Genomic DNA, 24,731 nt, shown 5'->3' with positions numbered 1-24,731 from the left:
ACCGAGGGGTGGATGGAAACCTGTGCAGGGCTGATAATGTCAATCAGACCTCTCTGAGACCACCTGTACAAGACTCCCACCCCCCCCACATGATGTCCCTGTCAACTGCAGGAGCACCTTTAGGAAGAGACCGATACCACCCCAGTGCACTACAGAGTGCAACAGGGACTCCTTCTTTCCTCCCTGTAACTAATAGACTGTATAACTCTTCTTTGTAAAGAGTGATTTTTTTGTTTTTACTGTCAAGCCATTTCTCCATGCATATATACTGTTAAGCCTTGTACATCATTATATATATTTGCTTTAAGTCTTATTATGACTTATTTGATAATGTATTTATTTATTCTATTTATTCTATTCTACTCTGTGTGAAGCATTGTTGTAAAAGAATTTGCCTCTGGGATGAATAAAGCATTTTGCATTGTATTCATACTGAGAATGCTTATTCAGTACCTGAATAGCGACACGAGCAGCAGGCATGATCTCCTCCACCCGTATGGATGAACGCTCAGACAGCGACATCTGCCTGTATGAGGACTTCTCTGGTGTTCCACAGAGAGACAGTTGCCGGCCGGCCCGGCCAGCATTGCGGAACGGACGAGACGATAGCGCCTCTCCATCCCTGATTACATCATCATCCAGCACTGCAGGCATGCTCTGGCCGACCAGAAGGAACCTAGAAAATAGCAGCCATGTGAGCCCTGAAATCTGTCTTAGCATTTTAGAGCCACAATTTTCCACCTCTGAATGTTTCAGGAAATATGTTGCACCTGGCCAGCTGAAGACAGATAGAATAGACTCCTTGTCTGGTCTCATAGTCCACTTCTGATGGAATAGAATCTCTCTGCATAACATTCACCACCAGACTGCAAAGACAAGACGAAATAAAAAACTGAAAAAAACAACGCATGCTGTCAAAGACTAAAAATAAAACAATACTGTGAGGCAATTTGGACAGAAGCATATGCCATGTGACATATGTATGCTAATATATAATGTAGGTTGACAAATGTGCCGACACGTCCCACACAGGGAATAAAGGATGACAAAGGCTGCGTTCTTTCAACAGGACTTTCAATAGTCTGTACTGTTACCTGAGGCCGGATGCCTTTAGGAAATTGTCACAGAATGACTTGCTGCTGGTTTTGGCCATCTCATCATCAGACGTGGGCATGAGCTTCGAGCTCAACACCTGAAAAACAGGTTGAGATGACATACAAATTTGAAATTGATGTAAGGCTCCACAACCACTGCAAGGGAGAAGAACATGTACAAAATACAGGAAAACATGGGTGATAAATTTATAAGTACCTCCAGGTTGTACAGCACTCTGAATGTGGACATTCCAGGAGCAGAAGATCTGAATAATGACTCCAAGATGGATGCAGCACTGGGTTGATGTTGTTGCTTTGATGACATGGATGGAGATCGAGAGCCTGCGCCCTGGCCGAGGGTGAACAATGTCTTCTGCAGAAAGAGTTACAAGAGTAACAAAATAATATAAGTGGAGGAAGGATAAAGAAAAGAAACACAAAGACAGAAAAACCCGACATTATCATGTAAATATGGGAAAAACAACAACAACTGAAGATTGGATTCTTCAGTTTGATCTGACCGACCCAAATATAAAAGTCAGTATGTTATAACTTTGCCATATAAAAGCCTAAAAACGACATGGATGGCTTCATACTCTGCTCTTGTGCAATTTAAAAAGATGAATTAGCGTCACAGCATCCTGACTGAAATTTGCGATATTCCAGTACGAAATGTTCTCTCAACTTGAATGTCTCTGAAAATAAGGGTAGAATTAAAAACAATTCAAGTTCAGCATTTTCTCACAAGAAATTAAGTTTATTTTTATGTAAATTAGGAGCTTTATAGGACACATGATAAAAATAAGTCTATAATATGTTAATATGCCGTAAACCACTTCAGCAACATATGAAAGCAAAAACAAAACGTGATAATTTTATATTTCTTCATATTAAAGTTAAGATTACAGATTTATTACTTTCCAAGTGCAAGTTAATAGAAAGGAGTGACCGTTTTAGTCCGAGTTACCTGATGACTCCAGACACTGGATTCTTTGGGAACAAAGTTATCGAGAGCATCTTGTACTTCAGGATCGGTTGGAATCAGCAGCAGCAGCTTCCTCACACGAAGAGTGATCCTGGGGATAACAAATAAATTAAATTCCAAGAAGGTCTCCTGCTTACTCAAAGGTAGCCTTAGTGACTGCACAACTACATAAATTTTAAAAAAAAGTTATCCAATTGTAAAGACTGAAACATTTGTACACCATTAAACGTTCCCACTAAATCACATATATCCAACAATGTGTATCTGGATTAAAAGAGTATCAAACCTGGTTTCATCCAGGTTCGCCAGCTGGTAAAGCATCTCAAACACATTACAGACCAAAGCCATCACTACCCCAGGTAGTGATTTCTCCTGTAAACGGAGCAAAGCGTCAAAATGCGTTAACTTCTGTGTGGAGATGGTCTGTGACCGCGGCTTATGTCTGAGATGGTACCTGCTCCAAGGCATAGGCAGAGTTGAAGACGGCAGAGCTGGAACTGCTCGAGGCGGAGGCTGAAGACTCGGAGCTGCCGGAGGGAGTGCCAGTGCCTGAGCTCTTCACAGTAAGACTCTGCTCATCGTTGAAGCCAAGCTGGGACAGAAGCTTCTGGTCCCGATTCATGGTTAACTAGCATATGGTTAAGGGGCAGCAAAGAAAGACCAAGTCAGTGGTTTGTTAAATCGACACAATACATTTTGTAAGCTAATCCTTCAATAAGAAGTAACAGCATCTTGCGCAGAAGAATCAACTGTGCATTGTTTTGTAGTTTGGGTTGTGAACACCCACTAGATAGAAGAGTGAAACATGGAGATGAGATAAATCTGAGCAAGTAGATTATAAGAGAAACACAGAGTCATTAGCACTTACCACGCTATCATTGGCAAAGATCTGAACATTGTCCACCGGACAGCTCAAGTGCTCGGCTATTTTCCATCGGATACTCCCTATCGTCTCATTACTGTGGGTCTACAAGGCAGAGACACAAAACGAGAGGACTCATTTCTTCTGCACATAGCGACTACACAATAAATAAATAAAAGAGTAATTAAAAAAGAAATTGCAGAATATGAAGCTTTTAAATACCTCTAAAGTGAAAGTGTCTTTGGTTGACTCGTAGGTGATGTGAAGAGTGACAGGGTGTCCGTTATACGAGGCACCATGAGGTAGAATAGTGCGAGGAACCGAGTACAGATCCTACAAAAACACAGAAATTATGAAAAAGGCAGCGTTTCGCATCACGAATATAACCCACTGACAAACTGTGCAGCACAAATATTGTTCATGACTGCTAAGAATCGTGGAGTCTTACCTCTATAGTGATGACGTATCGTTCAGCCAATAGCAGCAGTCTCTCAATGATAACCAGCTTTGTGGATCTGAAGATTAACATCAAGGAAACAGTTTCACCACCACGCACCAAGCAACATCATGCTCAAATTCAATATTTTCTAATGTTAGTAGCAGTGTGTGAGGTATAAAGGCTCCTGCAGACTGTGTGATTGTAACAGTCTTATAAGTTCAAAGCCCAGCACACAATATGAAACAAATCTAAATAAACGTTGGCCACGACATGAAATTTGCCACGTGCAGACTGTACCATGAAAACGCGACCTGATACACAGCCTCCGACGTGAGCTGACATGATTGCGCAATAATTTGTGATCGCGCTTGAAGTAAGTACTTTTGAGCATCGATTATCATTTACTATCATGGTCTTGCATTTTCCAACAAAACACAATCCATGGTAATGTAAGAAAGAGGCCCCAGGTCACAGTGTCTTTGGTCACACGATCGTGACATCGGTCGTCCTTGAACCGGTCACACAGTGCGACGCAAGACCATCGATTAGAGCACGACCAAAGATTTTGACTCTATCCCCCCACGACTGCCATCTTTTGTTTGCGGCGGCCGAACATTGCACAGTGTGTCGGGGCTTTAAAAGGACGACGGCACAAGTGTGCTATATGATAAATAGGTTTAGTAACAATGTCTTACCCAAACCCCCCTCTGTACCTGGATGGTGATTGTACAGATGTGGCAACTGTTGGCATGGCCGTGGCCGTCAGCATCTTGGTTGCCCTAGTAACAGCATGTGTTAAAGTTGGCCCACCCAGGGCCGAGCTTGCCGCCTGAGAAAAGAAAAGCAGAAAGGCACCGTTGGTGGTTGATTTTCTCCGACATGGCGCAGTAAAACATAGATAATATTCAACCACTTACCTCTAATCGCTTGTAGCAATCAGCAATGAACTTCTTGTGCAACGACACGGAGTCCTGTAAAGATGAAACATTGTGCTGCTTGTAATTTCACAATTTACCAGCGGCATACTTGCTGAACGTGGCTTTTCATAGGTCTTAATAGTCTTAAGTTATATGCTTAATTATTCACTGACCTTCTTCATCTTGGGATTGAGGTTGGTGTAGCTGTATGTGATAATAAGTTGGATTGCTTCATTTGCTATCTCTTCATCCGGGGTTTCCATGGCGATGCGCCAGATGAAATCCATCCCTGCGAGGTCAAGGCGCTCCACGCACTGAAATCAGACCATGGAGATGCATCGAATGGAAAGGTCATTCAAGATGTGCTTTACAGTGTGCATCTTTTCGAGTGCATTCCAGCTTTAACTGACCATTGATTCAGAGAGTTGACACAATAAGTACAGAGAAAGTATGGAAGGGACTGACCAGCTGAGTTCCCTGGCGCTTCAGGCGATGGTCACAGAGATTAACATTCTCAAAGAAGGTCTTAAACAGGTTGAAACCTGAGACACGCAAAAAAAACACAAGCAATGTTAATTAGTGGATGAAATTCTTGCTCAACGGCTATTTCTGCAAAGCTGCTGGACGACACAGCAACTCCTGGTGGAGTCTCTCACCATTCATAGTGATCTCATAAGGCTCCAGTTTTAAGATCTTCTCCTTGAAGAGCTGCTGTTGCACGTCGCTCTCGAGGTCATGTTGTCCTTTGGTGAACCATTCAAAACACATCTGCATAAACGCATTACATAAAATGTGTTAAACCCCAGTTAAAGCCAATCTGAAAGCAGAACTTGACAGAGACACAACTACATGCTTTTTTTTAATCTTCAATTTGTTAAAAGTCGCTTTTGATTGTGGATCCAGCAGAAGACACATCTGGGTAGAAATAAATCTATCATTTCAGATATAATATAATCTAAAGGCGATTATAATACATGTTATTTGTATAGAACATTCCAACAACAAAGTCATCTGCAAGTGCTTCTCCAGGATTAATAACGTATTTCTATACTATTTATATCAACATGAATAACAAGCAACAGATGCAAGCAAATGAATAGAAAAACAAAAAATACTTAAAATAATACAAATCAAAAACAATAACAAGTATAGAATTTATGGATAAACGTAATACAAAAGTTATAGATACAGTGCCTTTTTCAACATAACCCAAGGGTGAATTATTTTGCAGGTTTGTTGCAAATATTTGGTGTATAAAAACTAAAAACGTGCATGTTTGGATCTGACTCTAGAAACCGAAAGCAGGTTTGATAGATGAACTGAGAGGTCTGGGTTATTCATAACATGACAAAAGCTTAGAGATATATGTTGAACCTGAACCATTCTGAGGTTTACAGACCAGGATTAGTATTTTGAAATCAAATCTGTGACTTACAGGAAGCCGGTGCACAGACTTGAGAACTGATGTGATCCATTTCCCTCATCTGTCTGAAAGTTTTCTTAGAAAAGCTAGTAAAGGGAATATTAACTTGGCTCTGTCTTCTGAGGATAAATGTAATTTCTCCTTTTGTCGTTGAGAAATTAGCCCTTTAATTCTTCAGGGGGCAGAAAGATGTCTTTATTATTGTCTTGACATGATGGCCAGACTCGGGAAGTCTATGACCATACAAAGGGTTTTTAACCTCACGGATTGAAGCTGAGCACTCACTTCCTGCCTCTTTTGCTCCAAAAACGACAATTAACAAACAATTCCCTAAACATCAGCATTAATGATTCCATACCTCACGGTCAAGTTCACACACATCCGGCCCCGACACCAGGCACTCCCAGAGCTCTTTGGCCCTGTTCCAGGCCAGGTAGAGGCTGGCCTCCTGGAGGAAGAAGGCCAGGAAGCGCAGGTGGCTGTCCAGATACTGAACACAACCAATGAGACAGATGTATGACATTTTGAATCGTGCACGCACACGCAAGCAAGCCATAAACCTAAAGTCCCGTGCTAAACTGAACAATAGGTATAATTAAGTACCACTGTCGTAATTGTATAGTTCAAGAATGTCATTTCTAGCTGTAAACGGTATGTCTGACTCGCTTCCTCAGTTAAAGTCTGACATGATCGACGGACCTCTTGGTAGGTGTATCGTCCATCCACCATGGTTGAGCCCGAGAGGCTGTTGTTGCCTGCAGCCGTCACGGCCAGTCGATGGCAGCACACCAGGGATCCCGTGATCAGTTTGACGATCTCAAAGTTTTTCTTCAGATCCTGAATAATGCTCTGGCAGAGTTAAAAGAGGAAGAATTTTGCATTAACACTGTGGGTGCTGCCGATCATTGAGACGATGTGCTCGGGTTCGTGTTTATGGTACCTTGTCTTGCTTCTGATACGTCTGCTTAATGAACGAGCGGGTGATCTCGTGCAGCTGACGGAGAGCTGGAACAACCCAGACCGTCTGAGGACTGCTCTGCTGCGAAGCCTGTTGACACATACACACAATTAATTCTCAACTTTACTAATTTTGTGTTTTTGTTTTTTTTGCAATGACTGTAAAAAAATGTTTTATGGAAAATATTCAGAGCTAGGTATGTAAAGCACTTTCGTTCAAATTGGTCATTTTAAAAAGGGCACACAACAAATGTAAAACATTTTTTTTTTTTTAAAGTTAACTCTTTTAGGTACCCATGGCTCTGAATAGTTTCCTAGTTGTATTTGAGTAAATGTGCTTGCACTTCCACCAAAGCTCATCATCCACTCGTCATCCAGCTGCCAAAATCACTCATTGAACTGAGCCAGCTCCCGCGTAGGACAAGATCAACACCACTGTGTAATCATAGTAAGTGCCAAAACCCTCTCAGTGAGGCAAGCGGAAGATTAACACACACCTGGTTAAACTAACTTGCATCGAAACCATGTGCGAAATTATCAACCTGTGACCAGTGAAACCCCTTTGTTGGCAAGGAACCTTCCACCACGATTGGATGGACGGCAGGAAGCAGTGAGATTGGAGCAATAGTCAGATAATGCAAAATTCTTCTCTTACTTTAGCCAAAGAGTTTGATTTCTTCTTGCCCCAAGTGCCAATATGAAATGGGATTTGACTGTCGTGGCCTTTACTGTCCTCTTGAGTTTGAGTCTAGAGACATACATTTTATTTGGACAGGGACATTTGCACACATCTTGTACACAGCCAATAGCATTTTAAATCTTTAAATCCGATATATATGTGGTTGGAACGGTTTTGCTGGTGAGCTGATGGACATATGATTGCCGTACTCGCTCTGTGACACTGGCAAGACAAGCAACAAGATAAAGAGACACACAAACCCCTTCAAAAAGACACGTTGATGCATCCATTTAGGTCCATTTTGACATTTTTTAAGTCATTTTAAAAGACTACCTTCTAAAACTGTTTAATTAAATATTGTCTTTAAATTTCAGTTTCCAAATACACACACACACACACACACACACACACACACACACACACACACACACACACACACACACACACACACACACACACACACACACACACACACACACACACACACACACACACACACACACACACACACACACACACACACGCGCGCACTATATGAATTTATTATTTTTCTATTCAAAATTTGTGGAGAAATTATTTATTAAAAAGGGATTAACTTGTAAAATGTTGTGCTGCTACAGCACATGCTCTTGAATCTTGAACATATAATTAAAATATATTACTATTATCCTCCAAATTATTAAGTGATTTTCTTTTACACATCTAAAACATGTTGTGAATTTCTCTTGGAGATCATTAAAGTATTTATCTATCTATCTATCTATCTATCTCTATATTACACTAACCATAACCTCATAATCGTGGAGAGTTTTGGCTGCTGAATGTCATGGTTGCCACAGGGGGTCATGAGAGCTGATTTGGCACAGGTTTTTTAATGGCTCCCTTTAATGACACAACCTGAGCAGTTGAGGACTGAAGGTCTTGCTCAGAGTCTCTTGGGGCCCTGCAGTTTGTTTGAATCACTGAATGTCCAGCTAAAGGCTCACTTCACTAAGCTGAAGGCCATTCATTCTCAAACGGTGACGCTCCCTCTCGTGGTTGTCATTGGTATTTTTTTCAAATACAATAGTCATTCAAAATGTAATTATTTTACATGAGGATTTCTACAAAAATATGAAACTTTTTTGATGTTTTATGTTTCTGTTCGTCAAAAGCAGTAGAATAATTTTATAACCTTGCTGAGACAAGTACTTTTCATGACCAATGGCACTATCAGCCGACTGAATCCAAGTGTGAATGAGTGAAAAATCTGTTGTTCTCACTTAGTGGATTCATGAGTGATAGAGAACGAAGAAAATAAGTGTAACAGTGTGGCTGTGGTTGGCAATAAATAATCCTTGTACAAGAAGTCAACACTTCTCCTTTGTGAACTGTCCACAGCCAATCAGATAAGCTTTCATTACTTTACAGAGATTGCTGGTACATATTGTAAAACATTTTACAACCTATTATAATTCACCACTATTACATTTATTTAATATTGATTACAATATATTGAGAAAATTATAATGTTATCATCTCGGCTGTTTTTTGTTCAACACAACATAATATTTCGAATTACTTATATTTAATTGTTTTTCCCCCCAGAAAAGATTTAAGCTGAAGATGTCTCAGTAAACACAACCTCTGGTATGGCTGGGCAACCTGTCACTGCTCTTCAGCAATTATTCACAGGAACTCACAGATGGAACAAGCTGTGAACATATACAACCATGTCTTTGGGGGGGGGGGGGGGGGAAGACAGTGTCTGAAAAATATACCAAATTCCAAAGAAAAGATTCTTTAAAATAAATAATAAAATTACTGTTTGAGTGTTATTAACAAATAATATAGACCTATAAAATGCTGCACCTCCCACTGATTGCAGGACACTGATGCATGAGATTAGCAAACTGCTGCAGATGGTGGTGGTGGTGGTGGGGGGGGTTCATATGCAGCACTAACAAGGACGTGCCAACTTAGAACAAAACTGTCCCAGCAGATTGAAGAATGCAGAAGTCTAGCACGTTATCCATGTGCAACTACCAAAAAAGGCAATCCATGCATCTGGCCTTAGTGCAATCCAGCATTAAACCACAATTGACAGGAGGGCTCACATGTGGAAATAAAACACTGCAGCATCTGTCTCACCTTCTTAATGTCCTCAATACATTTGATGATGTAACTGCGCTTCACAGTCTCCTTGACAGCATAAGCATCACTCAGGATCCCCAGGTGCTCCTCCAGAGCCTGCTGAACCAGACTGGTAGGCAGAGTGGGGAGGTGAGCCAGCTCCCACAGCACCTCCAGCACCTAAACAGACAAACAATAATTCAGATTCAAGGTAGAATCCGACACAACAGTCAATCTTCTATATAGTTTCCCCACCCCCAATTACTTTTTAATAGAGTTTGGCCCCGAGGAAAAAGGCAACATACCTTTCCTGTTGTGGCTTCAGAGCGAGCTTCTCTGCCTATCCTCCCGATCAGACTGAGCAGCTTTTGCCGGACGCGGTCACTCTCAATCTCCCAGCTCTAAACATCATACAGAGGTACAATTTGTAACGGTATACACAGACTAGATTAATAATTCTAATGTCAACCCACACAAGAGAAAGACTGACCTTTTGGATGAGGACGAAAAGGTGAGTGAGTTGATCAAAGCTAAACTTCACAGCAGCGGCAGCGATGATTGTATGAATGTTTTCTATAACAGTTGAGGACTGGCCTGCCTGAAAGAGTGAAGCAAAAGAAAAACATATGCAGTGTTGGATTTGGAAAGTGCCGTTTGTCTAACTCGCACAAATAATAAAAGTACACATGCGCAACAAAATTTGATTTAAGTGAGCAACCTGCAAAGGAGTTACAGTTGAATGTATTTTCACAGCTCACTATTATACACAGGTGCATCTGAAAGGTTTGAGAAACCAAAGAAATTGTGCATTTTCCCCATAATTTCAATGAAATTGAAAAACATCCATAAATAATTTTGATTTATTACAAAAACTCAGTCTTTTGATTTATTTTGTTACCATGGCAATTAATAATATCTTAATACTATTCTAAATATATCATACAAAGCCAATAATTGATCCAAGATGAATGATAATGAATTATATAAACTAAAACTAAACCACAGCTAAACTTTTCCTTGAATCACTTCACGGCAATTCAAGAATCAATATTTAGGGTGTATTAAATGCTTTAAAACTCTCATGGTCAGATTCAAACCTATTTATGACATGAACTTCAAATTCATGAGCCCTTTTGTCATTTGGTGTCTGATTGATCACATTTCAGATAATTTAATCCCTTTTACGACTTTTGGTTAGATATTTCTATTGCTTTAAACTTCTTCTGTTGTTCCAGTAAACCATTTTGTTACAATGCTTTTGAAATAATAAAATGTGATATAATTTTCTTTGTATTATTTGGAAATTCTTTAACTCAGAAAATCTAATTGGAGTTAAAACACTCTTGCCCAAAACTTTCCTGAACAGTAATTGTCGTAGGATGCAAACGGTCTCAAAACTTGTTTTCACAACACAACTACTCATACCAATATGAATAGAAAATGAGGAATGAAAACTGATACAAACTCTTAAATGACATAAATCATTTACATCAAGACACCTCTTACATGTAATAGTTTATCAAGTTTTCAATGTATATGTTTTAAGAGCAAAACACCTGGCAAAGATATTGACTTCAAGATGCACTTCTAAAGGTTTCCCTGGTTTTTACCTGTATTTTCCATATCTTGGAGAGTTCATCCAGCGACAGTTTGCTGCCCAGCAGTTCAATGATTCCCTTAATCCTCTCACAGTACTGAGCCTGATCAATGTTTCCTGGATTTAAAAAAACAAAAAACAAAACAAAAACAAAAACAGATCCACAATGAATTCTGGTTCCTTGAATCTTTTGGAAGTAATAAGTCTCTTCCAAAGCACCGTGATGCAATGAAGTAACACTCAAATCAATGCCATAAAAGTGCAATTCCTTACCTTCCAGTGCTATTGACAGGACCGAGTTCTCTACAAGCCAGTCTAACAGTTTATCAGTGTCGATGGCATTTTTCACAGTCTTTGACACCGTGCTCTCTTCTATTAACTTTGTCACCTGAGAAACAAACGACACACGACATGAGATCAACAGTTGCTCGAAAGAAGTCCCAGAAAAGTTCAAGCAAAACAGGGCGAGCCCGACCTCTTTGAGAGAGTTCATCTTGGTGGAGAAGTGTGGCGTTTTGAGCATGCGCAGCAGCGTGTCCAGTCGCAGGTCATCTACGACCGTGACCAGCTCCCTCTGGAACCTCATACACAAAAGCTTGATGGCCGACAGCAGATCTGGGATGCTGACGAGACGCTAAGATGAAAGAACCAAATGATTAAGTAATATACTTTGAAAGTCACAATGAAAATCGCCACTGTTCAGGATCAATTGTACACAGGCAGTGTTGAGTTATGTAGCTGATCCGGAAAGTTACAGAGAATGTTTTAAAATAAAAAAGTTATCTGATTTAAGGCAAATAAAAGCCAAAGCCTGGTTTGACCAATACCTTTAAGTATCTTATTTCAACTTGAAACGGTTTATATTCTTTATTTTTTGCAAAGAGAAACTGGAACCACATGACTCGCTTCCTGCTGTCAGTGGTAGACGCTATGTCACTGTCAGCAATTTGAAATCAAACTTCATCCACACAAAAATGTTTTGATTTTCACTTCACCCCCCAAAACATCACTACAATACTACTAATAAAGTAACAGCAACTGTAAAGTTGAAGTATAAACCAGTAGCGTTCATTTGCAGTGGCGATTGTGTGCGGACAGTGTTCTTACTCGTATGTATTATGGTTGAACTGTGGTCTGTGACACCAGTAATAAACGTGGTTCACAGTATTGCACCTGTAATCTCACCACAGTTCTAGAGGAAGTAGTAAATGTCACTAGCTGAGTGTTGAAGACAAACCCACACATGTTCCTGAACACTTACTGCATTTGCGGGGAGCACATCGATGTCAGATGTGAAAATGCAGCACAATCAAAAAAAAAAGTCTCTGAAAAAGCTTGCTGGCAACAGTATCATGAGAAGGACCAAATAATAATCAATACCTTGTCTTTAAGGTCCTTTTCTTCAAGGTTCTGCACGTATGTGATCATCTTGTGGATAACTGGATCAAGCATGGGCTAAAAAAAAAAAAAAAAAAAAAAGATCATAAGAATCTTAGTTCAGTCCTGTAGAGGAAAAAATGCCACCGCAGCAGGACGGTAAGAAGATACTGCAAATATAAATAGAATAGAAATCAAATGTAGAGCAAGGGTCATGTTAAGAAATGTGCACCTTAATCCCTGCATTGAAATAAATCAATAGTGAGACACAAAGAAAGGACACCCTAAGCTATAAAATTGAAGGTCTATATTTTATGTGGGGACAAAACAACCAGTTCTTTGAACAATTTTATCCAAAGACATGGTTTCAGGTTAGATTAAGGTTAAGCCTCAATCCCAATGGGAAAATTGCATATGTAATTTGTAGTGATGCATGACACTGGATATGTATTGATATTTTTAAAACAAAATAAGGCCGATTGCTGGTTCGGTGGGCTGGATTGAACTCCCTTATCTTCTTTTGGGCCACAGGCCTCATGTTTGACACCCCTGAAGTCTGTATGATTTCTCCTCTTGTCTTCGATGTGGGAGACAGCGCTGAACAGCCGTTCACTGTCGACACTTGTACGGGGCGCTCCGACATACCTCCGTGCTACAGGGACCAGAACCGGGAGGCAAGCCTGGTTGGATTTCCAGGAATCTGAAGCAGTGAGTTTTAACCCCTCCTGAATGACGTTAGAGTATTCATTTTAAAACGGCTACTTTATCAGTTTGTCAAACTTAAGAAAAATCTCAGAAGCAGGCATGTTTGATTTTTTGTGCTTTTATGCTCATCAATGTAATGATTTTTTTTTTTACCATGATGGCCTATTGTGCTCATGTCTGTGCCCAAAAAAGAAAATAAATCAGCATTTATCCACTGATAAAAAATGTTGCACCGATATAATCATGCGGCTTTAGTAATTTGAAAAGAAAATCTTTGCAAAAAAAATCTTGAAATGTTGACAGGAATTCACAATCATCTCAAGCAGGCCAAAGCCGAGCAAACATGGGATTTTAAATTTGAACAAGCTTCAACTTGCACATTTTACAAATAGTACTGATCATTTTGGATGTCTCAAACCTGTAGTTTTTCTTTTGTCTGCAGTAAGACTCGCTGTACAACACCAAATGGCGTCAACGTTTTATGAGGTTCATGCAGTTTTATTTTTGCTACAAAAATTATAACAATGTCATAACAATGCATGCGTGTGACCGTCACTGGTCTTTCCTGGGGATAGGTAGTCAATCTTTTTGAATGTGATTTCCTCCACAGTAGACCACAGTGAATCACAGTGAATCTCGGGGATGGTTGTTGTGGCCCAGAAGATGATCTCCAGTCCTGTTAAAATGTGAGTGGGATTGAAATTGGTGATAGGAGTGGGCCTTGGAGAGGGCAGGGTCTTAAAAGTCATTTTTTGTGAATTAGGAAGTGTGTGAAATAGAGACAAGTCAGTCTGGTTTTCACCCTGCAGCCTCTCCATGCTTGTAGGACTTTGATTTCACTCGACGTTTGATGACAACACGATTGCCGGACTGGGGGAGAAATGCTGCTGTATCCATGGAGAATTCTGTCTTGTCACACATTACTGTCACATGACTTTTGTATGTTGGCTGCAAGCATAAGCAATTTGTACGATGAATATCAAGTTCTTCCAGCGAATACCAGGCGCACATATTTCAGATGAATTTTGATGAAAATTATATCTTGTTTGTGTATTTTCTCCCATTTCTGTGTCTACAAATAGTGACGAGTTGTTGTAGCCCAAGGAGACACAGGCTTTTGGTTAAGGGTTTGGAAAGTAGTTATAGTTCATAGAGGCAAGTGAATGTGATGTCCCCAGAGAAGGATGAATAATAAAAGTGGATGTGTTAATCAATTATGGTAAAGACCTGTTTTATTGCCAGACCTTGTCAGTCTGGAACAAGTAGAAAGTAGGACATGAATGATAAGTGTCCTCACACGACAGAACATCTGTGTGCTCACCTGTACAAGGCTTGAGTTTAGATATTCAGCGCAAACTCCGAGAGGCTGAACCAGAGCCGACACACACTGCAGAGGAAAGAAGAAACAGAACAACTCAAACATGATTCAAACCAAAAGAGAAACCAAACAGTTAGTACCAGATGTCATGTGACAAACTATTACAACTATCTATTATTGTGGTATTTGTGGGTGTCACTCTTTATTCAATAACATCATCCTAGTTACAAGTGTGGAGGCGAGAGGACAAACAACATGTTCAACCTGATACTATGTTTTTCTGGCTGCACGTGATTGAGAGGCTCTAAATATTAACAAGTCTATACCCGGGGGTTTCCACAAACTAAGCCCAGTTGTCACCTGTCATTCAGTGCAAACTGACACGGGTGCAGAGAAAGTTTATGCATGTTTATTGTTCATGTCAAACTTGCACGTTCCTTCTCCCAACGCCTGCATCCAGCTTCATTCTATAACCACCCCACTTGACTTCCTGCTCAAAGCAGACAAATGAATGAGTCACCCCTGGGAGTCAGGGGAGGAGGGAGCACTCTAGGAAGGAGCACTCCTCCCATTATCTCTTCTCCTTTCACTTTCGCCGTCTCGCTCTCTGTTGTTCTTGGAGTGCGTTAGATATCTGACGGCTTACTCACTCTGCTGAGCTCCCACCCCTACCAACAGTGCTCCTCAATGAGCCTTTTCCTTCTTAATATTCTAATGGTGTGTGTGTGTGTGTGTGTGTGTGTGTGTGTGTGTGTGCGTGTGCGCGGTTGAATCAATGGCTATGCACTGCAGTGCTTCCGGCCAGGTTCCCTGAAGGAAGCATCAGCACAAGGATTCCTCAGATCACATGCAACAACAGAGTATTTCAACCATCGCACAGCAGGCGGATGAGAGTGTGCGTCTGTGTGTAAGTGAATATTACTGAGAAAGACATTCAGCACCCTGCAGCTGAGAGCCCTGAGCTTAAACATGGCGACCTTTCGCCTGCATAGACTTTCAGTCCATCGCCAGAACAGGAACCATTTCTTTCCTGTTCACACACGTGAGCTCAGACAAGAAGAAAGAGGTGACGACGGTGATGCTTACAGCGATCTCGATTTCATCAGTGTTAAGCTTTGTTTGGATGGCTGTGAATCCTCCCAACTCGCCAAACTACACACAACAGAAAGAAACATGTGAGATAAGGGGAGGGGGGGGGCAGGTCCAACAGCAGCATATGGAGAACTTGTTGAAAGATCATCACTCACTCGATTCACCAAATCAACCAGCCAACCGTGAGGCTCCTGAAACAGATAATGAATTATGTTTTCAGAGGATGATACTGCAAATTGTTGTGACACACACACACACACAGCTTGGGTTTTATGACAGCTGTGGTGTGTCAGTCACACATATTTCTCCCGAGTCCCCACGGGCCAGTTACGCAACACTTGGGATGTAGTGCTTGCCTGTCTGCTCTTTAATATGGCTGTAAACTGTAAAGATTGACTAATCAGTACCATGTACATACTTGACTCTACATAAACTACATCCATGCGTATAAACAACCCCGCATCGAAAAGAGTGAGTACAAACAAAGCAGGTGTTCCTTACTTTTTGATAAGTGTTGCTGGGAGAGACGGCGAACATGTTGGCCTCGTCTCCAAAAACTTCCGCCCAATTCCTCTGGCAGGCCTTCATCCGGTTTTTGAAGTGATACTCATTATCCGGGTTAAGGGCCTGGACACAAGAAAAGAGAAGGACCAACTTTAGCCCTCTTAATCACTAGATTAACTGGATTTGACTTCATGGCTTTGAAGGGTCAAAGATGTGCAATTTGAGCTTCTTCACCATTTAACCAATATTACCTCAATATCTGGCAATTTTTCCAAGATTACCCGATTTATTTTGGTCGATATGGGAAGTTTGTGGCTGCAAGCGTGCAACACACTTATAAGTCATGTTTCAGATTGGACAGTTGAGTCCAATCACGGTCCTTAAATTGTCTCGATATCGTTATGGTGATATACCCACACCTAATCCTGTCAGTGGCTACAGCATAGGAGCTTCAAGGTTGATACAGTTAAACCGATAAGTGTCATGTCTAATTTCAAAATCTTGCATAAAATCAGCATCCTTGAGTCAAGATGAAGAGGTTTTGTTCAATATACTGATGGAAGGCTTGTTCCTCCAATTATTTAATTTATTTAATATTGTCCATTTCATTTCCATTAGTGTTTTACTTTCAGTTTTTAGTTTTTTAATAACATCAGTTATACTTGAAATGTGTCCTTTTAATATTTTTCTCTTGTTTACTTATTGACAAGTAAATGATAAATATTTTTTTTCTCTCAACTGTATTCATTACTCTTTTATGTCATATTTAGCATTTTTCATTTGTCATGCTGTTCTGTTGTCTTTTTAGTCTTATCTTATCTCATTGTCAGTTTTACTTGTGCATTTTGAGGAGAGTGAAGAGTTAACAGCGACAAACACAAAACATATACCGGTAGTCCTAATGTATCCAATTCAAAACAGTGAAGTTGAAGCTGATAAGGAGACAAAACAACATAACTTTGTAGATTTCAGGAGAGAAACAGTGTGTTTGTGTATATAATTGATACAAGGCGGACAGGGATCTTTATTGAATGGCTAAGTGCTCATTTGAACTGTTTCAACAAAGTCTTGCCTCAGGCGTTTCATATAATTGATCCATTTAATCTAGTTGTCAATAAAAAAAAAATCTGAAGATAGTGAGAGGAAGTGGTTCTTTCTATATTATAAATCTCATTTAATTTTTCCATTGCTGAAATTTGGGTAGTTCACAAGGTAACCGAGCCCTTGTGACTGATTAATGAATAAAAGGTTGATGGATTAAATGAAAGACGTGTCAAAGTGACCCCCTAAATCAATTCAGACAAAAAGCTTTGCTGCGATGGAGCTTTGCTGATAAAGCCAAAGGTTTTATGCCTTTTCCAGCAAATGCAACTAAATTTGACAACGCACCATGGTGAGAACTCCCATCAGGTTCACTGGCACAGGATCCTGTTTCACCCTCTCTGCAACCAGCTCTACCAGCAGCATGAGCATGTTGTAGATTCCCTCATGGATCTCAGTGCCCCACTTGTGCACGGCACTGCTGGTCAGCAACTGGTGAGACCGAACAAGTAAAAGAGAAAGCAGGAAATTAGGGTCATGGATGCAAATTACTCAAAAGAGTCACATGTGGCTCAGTATTTTTTCCTTCTTCTGTTGCTCACCTTTTTAAAGGCCTCTGGCATGCATCTGTCCATAAATCGCTTGCAGTTTTCATCCGCGTCAGCAAGACCTGGCAGAGAGGAAGATATTAGACTCTGATAGTGCTTTCTACCACACACACACACAGACACAGGCTTGGACTCACCGTGTCGGGCAAGGCAGGTGGAGGCAATAAGACACTTGCCCAAGGACTCCTCTCTCTTGTAAGGTATGGACCAGTGGTCAGTAAAGACTCGACTCTCCAGCTCGTACAGGTTGGTGGTGGGGAACTCCATGCTGACTCCTGAGCAGTTACCATTCTCGTCATTGTTCCTCTGTAATACACAAACATGACAAAATGACTACCGAATGCAGAGGATGACTTTACTCCTTCCAGCTGGTGTCATTGTTTTATAATGGCGTTGCAGCTGCGCGATGCTATGATAATACAAATGGCCTCTGGCAAAGATAAAAGTCAGACAGGATGATGCCCGATCCCCCCCCCCTCTGGGAGGGAAGCAACGGCGGCGACTCAAAGTGTGTCCTCTCCTCAACAATGTGCCCTTCATCCCTGCATGATTCTCCCTCCTTGACTACCTCCCGAGAAACTCTGAAGAACCGATGAAGACAGGTGCTTGATTTCAAGTGCCTCACTAGTGATTAAGACGAAAGCAGTTATGATGTGCAAGGCAGGGCCTGAGAGCAGGAGTCGAGTCTAATGAACACCCTGCACATCACTGCATTGCCAACTGCGCCACGCTTTCCCTGATGACCTTTTCAGCCAGTCAAACCCGGGCACAACAGTGAAAGAGGTTAAAGCTCAACCTATTTGTAACTCTTCTCTGCAAATTTCAAAAAAAGCCCACAGCGAGCTGCACCAAAAACCAGAGGCCGTAAATCCTTCAACTCCGTGTAGTGAAAAGCAACAAAACAAACAAAAGATTGTTGAATTATTTACATCATGAAGCTGCACAATCAAACCACTCACGCCCCTCCTTTGTTCGCGGTCACATTACGAAAAGCAAATCCAACACTTCAGCATGTCATACCTGAGATGACCGAGTGATTTACAATATCTTCAAACTGCAATGGTGCCAAGTAATCAAGCTCGACCGAGAGTCTTGTTAGAAGATGCACGGAACACTGCGAGTGAGCCCCGGGATTCAGTTCGCACTACATTATAAATGACCCACACTATTACGACACATTTGTCCATTTCGCCGGTGGGTGCTGCACAGTATAAATGTTAATACAGCAAAAATATAGTTAGGTCAAATCTTACCATTTGGAATACATCTCCACATATTACCATACATAATTTTCAGGGTGTCCACTGTACTGCATACTAAAATAAGTGCAGTAAAAAGTGCCACATTGAAGTCAAAGTCTGAAAGTGGGGAAAACACGAGACAGAGGGGGTAGGGATGGAGGAAGCAACAGAGACGCATCATATTTCATCTCTTCCCTTTCTGAGAAAATTACAAACGACAGAAAGATGGACGATGCGAGGGAAATGGGTAGGGCGACTGAACCAATACAGACCGTAGAAAATGTCTTGTTCAAAGTACAGCAGTAAAGAGACATGTCAATGCAGACAAGACTTACTAAATCCCAACTCAACAGTGAGCTCCGCGGAGTGTAGAAACTGAATAAATACCAGAATACGTCCAGAGCATCTACAAAGTGACCATCAAGGACGAATCGATGCTGATGATTTAAAAACATTTTTTTTTTTGTATTTTAAAGACTTGAAACCTTCAGGGGATAGTCTGTGTTCCCCAAAGGAATCGAGCACATGTGTATGGTTGGGATGGATCATGAGGTAACTCAGTGCCTCTCTGTTACTATGCATCCGTAACCCTCCAGGGAATCCCAGCTAAAACTGCAGTCTGTTTGTGTGTGGCACGGAGACTGCGGGGGCTATATTTAGGAGCATAACATGAGGCCAAAGACCTACGAGTACGACGGGCCGTTGACAGCGAACACAAGAAGAAAGAGGAGGAAATACAGCACTTTCACCCCAGTGACATTCGATGGTCGGTTTCAAAGCTTATGCAGCCGTTCATTTTATCACAATTTCTGTAAATGATCAACAGATACTGAGATGGACAAAATCAGTTATTTATTAGTTTATTTGCTCGGGACAGTGCATATTAATGAACATCTGTAAAACAGTGTAAATATGCCAGATTATAGCAAAAATGCTAATTTCCATCTGTTGTCCCGAGGCAAAGTCAATCATAAAGGTAAATGCTCAGTTACAAGCTTAAATTGCAAATATGCGGCAAATGATAAATCAAACTAGATAATAATTATGGAGCACAATGAGCACATAAAATGAAATCAAATTAATTACAGTATGTGTGTGTTAAGTTTACGTATATGTAATAATATGCTGATGTCAGTTTTTGAGGCACGCAAAACTTTAGGTTGTATTTGTATGTACTTCTTCTGTTATAGACAGAATACATTACAGAGATCATACAACACAAAGAACACCAATTTTTAAACCTAATCTGCTCAAATTTCAGTATCTTTCAAAACAGAAAAGAAAGCTCTTGTTCTCTATGAAGCATTGAAAGAAAATTTAACAAACACTTTACAAAAATGGCTCAAGATTAGAGAGGGTGATTATGAATGGAGAACTGATTTCAGTCTGAACACCCCCATTTCCATTCCAATTTTAAAAGCTTGTGTTTTCATGTGTGGTGTTCGCACTGTAGATTGACCTTGATTATACTTTTAGAGTGCATTGATAGTTAGATGATTAATAGAAACATATATTTACTTGTATATAAAAAAAGCACATTTATTGAAATGACACACATTCAGACACTCTATTCGGTATACTTGTTCAAATACTCGTCGACAAAAATAGTTAAACAGCCAATAATACAGCAGCAACTATATATTTAATTGTGTAGACATGGTGGAGTTGAGCTGCTTAAGTTAAAACTGAGCATGAGAATAGGAAAGAAAAGTGATTAAAGCTTAAACTTTGGTTGCTGGTGGCTGATCATTTGATCTGATAATTCAGAAACTGAGAAATTACTTTAGCATTAGTGCTCGGGGCAAAGAAATGCATGTGGATGTCAGCGGCGACTGGGCAACAGTAACTCCGACACGCTACAGCCAAGCTATGCACAAGAGCATCTGTGACCACACGGCATGTCAAACTTTGAAACGGTTTGGCTACAGCAGCAGAATATCAGACCAGGTGCCACTCCTGTGAGCAGGAAACTGAAGCTATACTTCATTCAGGCTCACCAATGCTGGATGATACAAGATTGGAGAAAAATTTTTGGTTTCTGCCCTCACATTTGTATGGTCAGAATTTGGTGTAAACAACGAGAGCATGGACCAATTCCACTTTGGATAAAGGCTGCTGCTGGTGTAATCGTGTGTGGGGGAACATTTCTTGACACATTTTGAGCCCCTCTGTATCGACTCAGTATCATTTAAGCACCACAGTCTCACCCGTGTATTGTTGCCGACCATGTCCATCATTTAAAACCACAATGTAACATCTTCTGATGGATACTTCACCATGACACGAAGCTCAGATCCTCTCAAACTGCTCTCTGGAACATGACAGTAAGTCCAATACACAATATTCTCCACAGTCACCAGATCTCGATCCAATAGAAATGCTGTGATTTGGTAGAAGAGGACATTCATACCAAAGATGTGCAGCTGACTCATCTGCATCCACTGTGTGATATGTCAGTATGGAAGGAAATCTGAGGACTGTTTCCAGCACCAGTACTGAAAGCAGAAAGGGGTCTAACCTGGTTCAACAAGGTTTATCAACTGCAATGGCCTGTGAGTGGGGACAGTGGCTCAGTTGGTCGTCCCTCACTCACAATATTGCATCCCTGTTGGTAGTGTAGATAGTCCATGTGACCAATGGACTGCTTTTGCTTTCTCCTTTTAAATATCTCCACACCACTTACATTATAGCCACTGTGTTGCCAATGGTGTTACAGCGAGGTTTTCCACTTGGTATTTTACCACCATGTCGTTTTCAACAATGGCCAGCTTAAGGTAGCTGTCACAGAGCCGATTGGCGCAATTTCCCCATTGCTGATCTAATGAAAAAAAAATTAAAAAAATGGACATAATCCCATCAGGAAATCCCAAATAACTTTCTTTAGTTCAAACTTTTCAAAATTCCAGTATATTGTGAAATAGAAAACTGGGCACATGCTCCATGAAGGAGTACCGGTAGTTGAAAATGTACTCAACATAAACGATTGAAAGCTACAGATGGTGTGAATGAATTAATAGTTGATTTTGATCCCAAAACCCCTGCTTTCGCATGACATTTTTAAACATATGTGCATTTCTTCGGGACTTGTTTGCATTGTTAAACTATATAATTGCATTAATACCTTCAAGCAGACTATATCCTTTCGACATGGAAAAACATACACTTATTTCCATTAAAACAATTTTCTCCTGGCAATTCTTGTCTTCATTATATGAAGTATGATTTGAACTCTAATTATTTAATGGGAAGTAGAATCCATATAGAGCCATTGTGCCACAAGGTCAGATGACAAATGATAACTACACATTGAAGAAAGGGCTTTTTCCCCCCCACATTTTTGAGATGAGTTCTTTGTGTCAATGTCTGCTTTCTCTAACACATAATGTGTGAGAGAAATATTAATGGGCTGTCTGTTATTCATTTTATCTTTGTGCTACTCTACCGAGACAAAGTGTATACTTGATTATGTTCCAGACAAACAATATACTTACAAATAATTAAGATGTGAGGAACTGCAGAAAGATCAAAGTAAACATTTACTGAACTACTAAATACATTTCTTGCCAAAGAATTACAACTTTCCTGCCACCACAAGTACAATTTATACAAAGTATGGTTATACTTGTCAATCATTGTTTACACTTTCCAAACCTGGATGTGTGCGAGTAAATTAGTAGCAGAGAGGAAGAGGGAGAGGGCTTAAACAATAATCTGCAGGAATGGGAGAAACAAATTACAAATATTCAGATCACTGTAATTAAGAGGCCTTTTGGTAGTTTGTACTCATAAGTACTCAAGTAGGGAATTACATTTCAGTACCATTCAAATAGCTAGTGAGCACATCCACATCTCAATTTACTACTAAACCTTTCCTTCTGCTGTTAGTAGCTAATACATTTGTTTTAAACAAAATTTCCTGGTATGTCACTGCATTTTCTTAGAAAGGATTTTGTCCTATTGTTATTTTTAATGTGCTTTGAATGTTGATCTTATATACGTGTAGACTGGATATAAAATGATTGTTATCACCCATGCAATTATGTGTAGTTGGAACATAACCCATGCTTGGCAAAGCTTTTGAGAGATGCACACCCATATCACTTGCATTCCAGTAGAATTTCCGCAACATAATAGATTGTAGCTCCTCGAATACAAATTTCCATCTGGAAATCAGAAGTGAAGAAATTGACCAGTGGTCTTTGTTGTTCTGCTTGACCCACATCGTCAGCACCTCAAAACAGCATCAAAGACCTCCAAGTGCTGGAATAAATACTCCCACAGCCGAAACGATTACAAAGCCCTGCTTTTGGCTGCACCTTCAAAGATCCTGGAGATCTTAGAAATCAACAGGTCGAGTCGCTGAAGGGAGAAAAACAACAACAATTGAATGGGTTTCCTCGGGGTGCCAGTCAAGGCAGTCCCAGCAGGTCCGATGCTGGACCGATGCTCGGCAGATGCCGGGGAGGTTTATCGTTTCACCACCACATAAGCACACCACAGGCTGGGACGCAGTGATTGAGGACTTGTAGGTTAATTACTGCCGGCGACTGTCCTCGACCACCGAGCATCACGGTCATCGGATACGTCGTTTAAAAAAAATGAGAAGAAATATTTATTGGAAAAAAAAAAGAAAAACATGCAATGAAGCACAATGTGATTTTGCGGTGACAGCTAATAATGATTAAAAAAAAGTGGGGTGATCGGAGGAGCCACGTACGCCAAAGACATTCCCTCCCGATCCCGGTGCGAGCGGACTGCGGTGTGCGGCGGTGGAGCCGAGCACGATGGACTCTGTCACACTGCCTCCGAGCTAGCGCTAGCTAACCGCGCAAACCACGCTTTGTCGACCTGGCCCGGCGCCCGCTGGCCGGCTGACTTACTACCCCGCGGGCCGGAGTGGAATTGAGCGGTTCAATCCTCCCGAGTGATGCCGCCGTGCTTCAACCGCTGCCACTGGCGCCTTTAACTCAACGTTACGCGAGCTAACCGCTAGTGGCTAAGCTGGGTTAGCTGGTAAGTTTGTCAAAAGAACACCCTGAGCGTATTTATCTGCGAAACTGCGCTTAATATTCACAGTTACCGGCCGCGTTTGACCGTCCCGGGTGACGGGAGGCTGTTTCGCCTCCTGCGCTGACAGTTCACGCCGGCTCCCTCCCTGCATGTAGCGCCGAACCCGCTAAGTTTAGCCCGTTAAATGGGCGAGCCCCCTCTCCTCCGCAACTTGCAGCGAACCGTGGTTCCCCGTCGCCCCGCGAGCCGATGCTTCGCAGGTGGCGCTTACCTCGCTGTCCACCACGTCGTGGTATGCCGGAGGGGGGTCGAACCCTCCCGTTCCAGTCCGCCCGCTGTTTTCCCCCTCTCCGCTCGAGCCCAAGCCGGGGGCAGGCCCGCTCTCCATCGGCTCGTATCCATACCCGAGTCCGGGGCTTTCGTTTGTCAGCAGCGCCACTGCCTCGTTGATATCGTTCTTTGCCAGCCGGAGCGCTTTCCGTATCACGTCGGGGTCCGGGAAACCCATGCATAGGAGCGTGGTGATGTGCTGCTCCTCTTCGGTCTCCATTTTCGGGGTGTCTCCGCCTCGCAGACTAATAGTAACGAGGAGTTCGGCACAGCCCTGTAGCACTGCACGCCGCCATGTTTACAGTTCACTGCTGCTTGCCTGTCACGATCTGACTTCCCCCACAACAGCTACACACAGGTGTTATGGAAAAGTCCGCACACCAAGAACTACGTGCTGCTGACGTGCGCGCGCACAGCTACAAGGCCGAGACGTAAAGGGG

The 24,731-nt window shown here is 41.4% G+C and overlaps 1 protein-coding gene across 1 annotated transcript in view; it reads right to left on the bottom strand.

Moving 5' to 3' along the window:
• usp24 (ubiquitin specific peptidase 24) overlaps positions 1 to 24,511 on the bottom strand; it is a gene marked incomplete at its 5' end in the record, with an annotated part of 41,917 nt that extends 17,406 nt beyond the window's left edge. The window contains 33 exons of the mRNA XM_080506825.1: positions 454 to 676; positions 771 to 866; positions 1,095 to 1,192; positions 1,312 to 1,467; positions 2,062 to 2,170; positions 2,366 to 2,451; positions 2,534 to 2,707; positions 2,948 to 3,046; positions 3,164 to 3,274; positions 3,390 to 3,456; positions 4,094 to 4,209; positions 4,298 to 4,351; positions 4,471 to 4,611; positions 4,763 to 4,839; positions 4,954 to 5,065; positions 6,079 to 6,210; positions 6,420 to 6,569; positions 6,661 to 6,768; positions 9,487 to 9,648; positions 9,774 to 9,869; positions 9,959 to 10,066; positions 11,079 to 11,182; positions 11,339 to 11,453; positions 11,541 to 11,699; positions 12,446 to 12,520; positions 14,469 to 14,534; positions 15,552 to 15,617; positions 15,713 to 15,748; positions 16,059 to 16,184; positions 17,451 to 17,594; positions 17,705 to 17,772; positions 17,848 to 18,016; positions 24,233 to 24,511. Of these exons, the coding sequence (XP_080362951.1) occupies positions 454 to 676; positions 771 to 866; positions 1,095 to 1,192; positions 1,312 to 1,467; positions 2,062 to 2,170; positions 2,366 to 2,451; positions 2,534 to 2,707; positions 2,948 to 3,046; positions 3,164 to 3,274; positions 3,390 to 3,456; positions 4,094 to 4,209; positions 4,298 to 4,351; positions 4,471 to 4,611; positions 4,763 to 4,839; positions 4,954 to 5,065; positions 6,079 to 6,210; positions 6,420 to 6,569; positions 6,661 to 6,768; positions 9,487 to 9,648; positions 9,774 to 9,869; positions 9,959 to 10,066; positions 11,079 to 11,182; positions 11,339 to 11,453; positions 11,541 to 11,699; positions 12,446 to 12,520; positions 14,469 to 14,534; positions 15,552 to 15,617; positions 15,713 to 15,748; positions 16,059 to 16,184; positions 17,451 to 17,594; positions 17,705 to 17,772; positions 17,848 to 18,016; positions 24,233 to 24,511 (3,882 nt within the window). The remainder of the gene's footprint in view (positions 1 to 453; positions 677 to 770; positions 867 to 1,094; positions 1,193 to 1,311; positions 1,468 to 2,061; positions 2,171 to 2,365; positions 2,452 to 2,533; positions 2,708 to 2,947; positions 3,047 to 3,163; positions 3,275 to 3,389; positions 3,457 to 4,093; positions 4,210 to 4,297; positions 4,352 to 4,470; positions 4,612 to 4,762; positions 4,840 to 4,953; positions 5,066 to 6,078; positions 6,211 to 6,419; positions 6,570 to 6,660; positions 6,769 to 9,486; positions 9,649 to 9,773; positions 9,870 to 9,958; positions 10,067 to 11,078; positions 11,183 to 11,338; positions 11,454 to 11,540; positions 11,700 to 12,445; positions 12,521 to 14,468; positions 14,535 to 15,551; positions 15,618 to 15,712; positions 15,749 to 16,058; positions 16,185 to 17,450; positions 17,595 to 17,704; positions 17,773 to 17,847; positions 18,017 to 24,232) is intronic.
• Between the last annotated feature and the right edge of the window lie 220 nt (positions 24,512 to 24,731).

This window comes from Blennius ocellaris (assembly GCF_963422515.1).
Source record: "Blennius ocellaris genome assembly, chromosome: 12".
Lineage (NCBI taxonomy): Eukaryota > Metazoa > Chordata > Actinopteri > Blenniiformes > Blenniidae > Blennius > Blennius ocellaris.
This window is presented reverse-complemented; position numbering and strand designations above follow the sequence as displayed.